Below are 7,110 nucleotides of genomic sequence, written 5' to 3' on the forward strand. Positions count from 1 at the left end.
TTGTTAAAACAGACATTTGCAATCATTGTAGTGCACCAAATTTACTCCAGAAATGCCTTGGCAGCTAACTTGGGTCAAATCAATATGAATCCTCGTGTACCTGTGCAGGAGCAGAACTGGAATCTGCGTTAACTGTGTTCTACCGCCCCCTGGTGGTGGTGACAAATAATCAATCTGCTTTTCTTAGATTTGGACCTTGCATGTAGCCGTAGTAAAAGCGTCCTTAGCATCAACAAATATGGTAGCAACGAGCAGTGAAATTGACGTGGTTATGAGGCTAATTGAGCCTACGTTAATGTAGGGCGAAGATTTATTGCTTATTTCGGCGTTCGTTCTTTTCTTAATGCTGTAAACATGACTTCAAACAACCCGTCTGTATTTCTGCTGATGGTTAATGGACAGATCGAATCGGCTTATGTAAGTTATTGTGATTAGATCAGGAAAATTAGACTTCAGTCCTGGAGGGCTGCAGGAATCTAAACTTAAACACTGTACCTCATTTATTACAGCTGGTTTAAATCATCAGCTGATTAGCATGACTTATGATTTATTGGCTGATTGTGGTCTGGTTAAAGAGAGAAAAGTCCAAACTTGGTTACAAGCGTTGACCTGTACCAACCCTCATTTAACTGCTAGTTGATTGTTGGCTAAATATTCATGTAAACTATTTGAATTATTGTTTGTTTGTTTTTCAGTTCCCAGAATATGATGATTTATACTGCAAGTATTGCTTTGTGTACGGACACGACTGGGCCCCTACAGCAGTGAGTAAATTAAAAGTTTTTTTTACAGTCGGCTTGTATTTTAATAGGTGCTTGCATTGGTGCAAGCTACAGAACATGAGTACAGCTTACATGAATCGGCGGCATGGTGGCTCAGTGGGTAGCACTGTCGCCTCACAGCAAGAAGGTCCTGGGTTCGATCCCCAGGTGAGGAAGTCCGGGTCTTGTCTGTGTGGAGTTTGCATGTTCTCCCCGTGTCCGCGTGGGTTTCCTCCGGGTGCTCCGGTTTCACAGTCCAAAGACATGCAAGTGAGGTGAATTGGAGACACTAAATTGTCCATGACTGTGTTCGATATAACCTTGTGTGAAATGATGAATCTTGTGTAACGAGTAACTACCGTTCCTGTCATGAATGTAACCAAAGTGTAAAACATGACGTTAAAATCCTAATAAACAAACAAACGTACATGAATCATTACCAAAAATGAACGCTTTATTAGCGTTGGCTATAAATTAGTTCTATTTGGGAGGCACGATGGCACGATAGCACTATCGCCTCACAGCAAGAGGGCGACTTGTGTGACATGACTCCTGTGAGAATGATGTATACATACAGTCATGTGAAAAAGTTAGGACACCCCATGAGAACCTATGTCTTTTTGAACATATTTAAACATAGGAACATTTAAGCTTCGAGCGATGGAGCTTATATAACTAAACAAAAAAAACCTGAAAAATTACTTTTAAACACAAGTTGTAAAATGTAATAAACAAAAATGGAAATTTATTGTGAGGAAAAAGTTAGGACACCCTATGCCCTAATAGCTGGTATTTCCCCCTTTGGCTGAAATAACCTCAATTACACGTTTCCTATAACCATCTACCAGTCTCTGACATCGACTGGAAGAAAGTTTTTCCCACTCCTCCATGCAGAATTTCTTCAGCTGTGTGAGGTTTGAGGGGTTTCTTGCATGCACAGCCTGATTCAAATCACCCCACAGCATCTCAATAGGATTAAGATCCGGGCCTTGACTTGGCAATTTCAGAATTCTCCATTTCTTTCTTTTGAGCCATTCCTTGGTGGATTTACTGGAATGTTTTGGGTCGTTGTCATGTTGCATGGTCCACCTCCGCTTCAGCTATAGTTTTTGGACAGATGGTCTTACATTTTCCTCAAGCACCCTCTGATACAGTGAAGAATTCATTGTGGATTCTATAAAGGAGAGCTTGCCAGACCCTGCTGCTGCAAAGCAACCCCAAACCATGACATTTCCACCTCCATGCTTCACAGTTGGTATGAGGTTCTTGTGCTCAAATGCTGTGTTTGGTTTGTGTCTTCTGTTACTATGCCCAAATAATTCAACTTTGGATTCATCTGTCCAAAGCACATTGTTCCAGAAGTCCTGCTCTTTGTCTAGATTTTCTCTGGTAAACTTAAGTCTTGCCCTGATGTTTTTTTTACAGCAAGGGTTTCCTCCTTCCACACCTCCCACGAGAATCAAACTTGTGCAGCCTCTTTCTGATGGCAGATGCATGTACCTTGTTATCAACTGTGGCGAGAGCTGCCTGTAGGTCCAGTGATGGTCAAAGCCAGCATGCACTGTATTGAACATATTTAATGTTAATTAAATATTTGTAATATATCTATTAATAAATTTTTTGTTTCACTGGAACCTAATTTAGAATAGATAGGTTGAAGTTGCAGATGATTAGATTGAGGAAGAATGCACATAATCCAGCATGTATTTAGGATATTCTATGGTAATAATGTCTTCATCTACAGGGATTGGAGGAGGGAATATCTCAAATAACATCAAAAGGAAGGGATTCCTCTCAGACTCTGGTGTGGAACTTTCCTGTGGACATCACTTTTAAAAGCACCAACCCATTTGGTTGTAAGTCTACCACAATGCAATGTTTTGACCTAGTGTTCCTCACAACTTTTCCCTCATAGACCTCAGAGGCCATATTTCTCTGTTCCGGCTTCAAAAACATTGCTACCTGGTATTATCCAAGGGGTCCTAATTACTGTATTTAATTATTCAACCCCTACATAGTTCATTGATCTTAATACCTGACTTATATAAACACTACACAAAGACCAGAATACTTGTTTAATTAAATTGTAAGTATAATGGAACATGAATGGAATGGTTATACAGCAATCATTAATCCTTGCAATCCTTGAGATTTTTTGATACCCATGCCTAATCAGATCAACAATTCATGGAGCACAATCACAAATTCCTGTCTTTGACAAGGTAAATAGATAAGGTCTGTCTTGTATTGTACTGCAGTTAGGAATAAATACAAAGGCATGTATTTATATAATGTTTGCATGTTTTAGGGCCTCAGATTGTTGTCAGTGTGTATGGACCAGACACATTTGGAAATGATGTGGTACGAGGGTATGGGGCCGTGCATGTTCCCATTACTCCAGGAAAGTAAGTAGTTTATCATAGAATTAGAACTACACAGTCTTGTTCTTTAACTGTTACTGTAATAATGGCCTTTATCGTGTCTGCATTTCTATTATGTCAGAGTTACACTTTATTTCAAAATCATGGGCATTAATGTAAGATTAGCTTCTTTGTGGCTATGACACCCCGTACTCAAATTGTCCCCAAGATTTTGGAGTGCCTCTGAAAATATGTATCTGTTCAAAAATACCTTCACTTAACATCGTTTCCACATCCGTCATTTTCGTCTTTACGTGTTTTATCTTTACATCAGTTTATGTAACTTTATGCTGGTCAGCAAAAAATATTAAAGCCCATAAAATTACATGAAATAAATTAAAATATAGAAAATAATGTATAAAATCATTTAAAAGCTCAAATGTTTAACTCTCTTATTTACATGACGTTTAGTACTCATGTCGACGCTGGTTCATGGCAGTTTAATTAAACTTGTTTGCTTACATGTTATTTACAGTTAATGTTGAATTTGTGACTTAATATTTTCACCTATCAGGTACAAAGTATAAAAATGTATTTTAAAAATGTTAAACTATTGAACGATTTATTGTATTAGCTACAATTCATGACGAATTAATGACGAAAGGTGAGAAATTACTGTATTGTAAAGTTGGTACTGATGTTTGAAGAGAAGACCTGGCTGGCTATAAATGTTCCAATTCATCCCAAAGGTGTTTAGAGAGGTTAATGGCACAGAGGTTTTTTCAAACCAGTCGAACCATGTCTTTATGGACTTCAGTTAAGTGCATTACCCAAATTGTTTCTCCAGAGTTAAAATAATAAAGTTGATCGAATTGATTACATACACCTGTGGATGTGGCTACAAAACCCATGGACCTAATTAAGAAGGGTGTCCACATAATGTTGGCCATATAGTGTATCTTCATATCTGTAGGGTTTAGCAGTATAGCATAAAATGACTACAAAGCCTAAAAAATCTAAAATTAAAAAAATTATTTAAAACGGGTCTTTCTGAATTTTTGACCTAATCAAACGGAAACCCAGAGCATTAACCATCACAACAGCACTAAGTAAACCTTAGTGTTTAGTTCATTTATAGTAAAGTGGAGAAAATATGAAACTACAGCCTCACTGCCTAGCTCAGAAAAATCTTTCTAATAGAATACGTGTAATGCGTAATACAGAAAAACCTTTCATTAAAATCTCGCCCTTCATTTAAAATAAATTAGAATTATGTGACTTAGCAAGACAGTCATTTAGATTATCAGTGGAAGGAACCGTGAAATGGTTTAACCCATTGGGCTATAGTGGTCACTATGAGAAACCACTTTCCTCATTTCTCGACTTCCATTGTTGTTGATATGGGGACAGTTTTAAAAAAGTTGCACACAAGAAGTGGTGTAAGAACTGTAGCTTCTTTGCAAAGCTGGGTCTGCATGGTTGTTGGAGGAGCCTTTCAGAACTGCTTACCAGGTGATCCAGGTTGGTTTTGTATGTATTGTAGTAGTTTTTAATTGTAGATTCCATAATGCAGAATGAGAATTTACAAAAACAATGACAAAACTACACAATATGTGGTTTTGCCAAGGAACCAGTGTGAATATATGTGGAGTAAATGGGCACATGGCTTAAAATAGGTGCTTACTTAGAGTAAGCACATTGTATTTAGTAGGGATGCATCGATACCATTTTTTCCCAACCGAGTACGAGTACAAGTACATGTATTTTTGTACTTGCTGATACCGATACCGATACCAATGCCTATTTAGAATACCATTTTTTTTTTTTAAACAAAAACACACGTGAGAAGTGACGAGAAGTTTAATGATACCACGTCCAAAAATGCACGTCAACAAGTAGCGAGTGATCAAAGTGTTTGTGCGCTGACGTGATGAAATCAAGGAGGAAGAATAAATGAGTCTGAGTGGATTTGGCAACACGAATAGCATGGATTGTTCTGTAGTGAGTTGGAGGTTAATAAATATTTTTGCAATGTTGGTGTTTTGTTGTTATGTTTTGTAGAGAACGATCAGGTCAGAAATACTGTAAAATGTGTGTGTGCCGGTGTATTCTGATATAAACTATATTATCCCCCTGTCCCACCTGTTTACACTCCTCTCCTGCGTTTCCCCTCACACCGTATCCTGCGTTCTCATTGGCTGTTCGACATGTCACTCATTCCCAGTCGCACAGCTGAGATCAGATATCTGACGTGCTAGAAAACTCGATCTGGTCGGTGAGCCGGTCGGATCGAGTTGTTGGATAGTTCACACTTAGCGATGGAGAGCCGAGTTTTGATCGCCGAGCAAACGCCGAGTTGCTCCCGAGCCGGCAAATCTAGCGCCGACCAGTCGCCGAGCGAAAATCAGGGCAAAAATCGTGTAGTGTGAACTAGGCATAACGCAGCAAAGTGCACTAGGCACACGGTATCGGATGTTTAGTATCGGAGCCTCGTTTGCGAGTATGAGTACAAGTTAATGAGTGCGGTATCGGGCAAATACCCGATACCAGTATCGGTACTCATGCATCTCTAGTATTTAGGGTGAACATAGAAGAACACAAAGAAATAGTGATGTTAACCGAATTGGATACGTGTATGTGTGTGTGTAAATATATATATAAATTTTTTTTTTTTGCTTAGGGAATGGACAAGGTTCTGTATATCTAATAAAGTGTAATCACAAGTAAATATTGCAGCTATGTATCAGGAATTTATAAAGTAGGTCACAGTATTCTATCTGCTCTGTGTGTAACCATAATAAACTGTTGTTGCAGACACACAAGGACAATTTCCATGTTTGTTCCTGAGTCTACATCAAGACTGCAGAGATTAACAAGGTAGTAGATAAAAAGAATTTATAGCCCACAGACACGTACGAGTCAGGTTTACTAAATTCAAAGTAGCTGTAAGACATACTACTTACATTTACAAATATATGAGAATAGTAGTGGTCTAAAGTATTTTTTTTCCACAGCTGGTTGATGGGCAGACGTCCAGAGTTTACAGATCCCAAGGTCGTTGCCCAGGGAGAGGGCAGGGAAGGTATGGTCATACTGTATCTTTTTTTTTTAAGCAACAGACAACCGACTTTGCATTCTAATGTAGCTTTTGGTGATGCTATATTTTGATATTTGCAGTAACCAGGGTGCGCTCTCAAGGTTCTGTGACTCTACAGTTCAACATCGTCACCAAGGACATGAAAAAGCTGGGCTATGAAGTTACACCCACAGAACAAACACCAGCTCCACGACTGGCAGGAACAGAGCAGCTCTACGGAATGAGATAGCAGTTGCATACTTTATGATCATTCACAGATGTAACTTGGTTGATATATTTAAAATGCTTTTGATGGACAATTGTTAATATTTGTATTTTTTACTTTGTGATAAGCATTTGTCATGGAAAAGTTTCCTGAAACATGTTTTAAACAATTACTAATGCAACATCATGGCACAGCTGAGGAGTTTGCTAACTGCCCTGTTCTGTATGGTGTGTTATGTTGTTACACTTACTGAGTGGGAATAGAAATGGCAGAACAACCTGACTAGGCCTATTCTAAAGTACAGATACATTAAAAGTGCTTGTTGTAGCCACATGGGTGTTTTTTGTCCTTATTCTATAAAATAAATTAAGCAATCTTTTTTTAATGGCATGCTAGGAATGTGCAGCTGTCTGGATTTGTTTGGATGTGGGGGTTGAGTAAACAGAATTCCAAATGGTTTTCTGCTTCTCTTGCAGACCACAGCCTACAACAATAATAAATTCTACACAATGTATAATATGTGTATAAAGTCTTTGAGTTCTGGGTTCTTTGTAAGGAGTTTTAAATAATCGTTCTGTCTGGTTTCCTCTCAACTCTTTAAAACATGCAGAATATGCACAAACAGCACATGCATGATTATTTTGAAGCAATGTGGACATACATAGTTGGTAGGCATAGGCTATATAT

At 38.4% G+C, this 7,110-nt stretch overlaps 1 protein-coding gene across 1 annotated transcript; it reads left to right on the top strand.

Moving 5' to 3' along the window:
* The first annotated feature begins 230 nt into the window (after positions 1 to 230).
* b9d1 (B9 protein domain 1) lies at positions 231 to 6,940 on the top strand. The gene is made up of 7 exons (XM_062990438.1): positions 231 to 417; positions 696 to 764; positions 2,506 to 2,617; positions 3,070 to 3,166; positions 5,936 to 5,998; positions 6,136 to 6,203; positions 6,299 to 6,940. The coding sequence occupies exons 1-7, from the start codon at positions 355 to 357 to the stop codon at positions 6,445 to 6,447; spliced, it is 621 nt and encodes a 206-aa protein (XP_062846508.1). The 5' UTR covers positions 231 to 354; the 3' UTR covers positions 6,448 to 6,940.
* Positions 6,941 to 7,110: the final 170 nt, after the last annotated feature.

This window comes from Trichomycterus rosablanca, chromosome 2, assembly GCF_030014385.1.
Source record: "Trichomycterus rosablanca isolate fTriRos1 chromosome 2, fTriRos1.hap1, whole genome shotgun sequence".
Lineage (NCBI taxonomy): Eukaryota > Metazoa > Chordata > Actinopteri > Siluriformes > Trichomycteridae > Trichomycterus > Trichomycterus rosablanca.

Excerpts from the sequence above, each read along its gene's own strand:
- b9d1 (XM_062990438.1), top strand. The coding sequence starts at position 355 with ATGACTTCAAACAACCCGTCTGTATTTCTGCTGATGGTTAATGGACAG. Across the intron at positions 5,999-6,135 it reads AGACTGCAGAGATTAACAAG|CTGGTTGATGGGCAGACGTC; the intron begins GTAGTAGATAAA and ends TTTTTTCCACAG. Across the intron at positions 6,204-6,298 it reads CCAGGGAGAGGGCAGGGAAG|TAACCAGGGTGCGCTCTCAA; the intron begins GTATGGTCATAC and ends TGATATTTGCAG.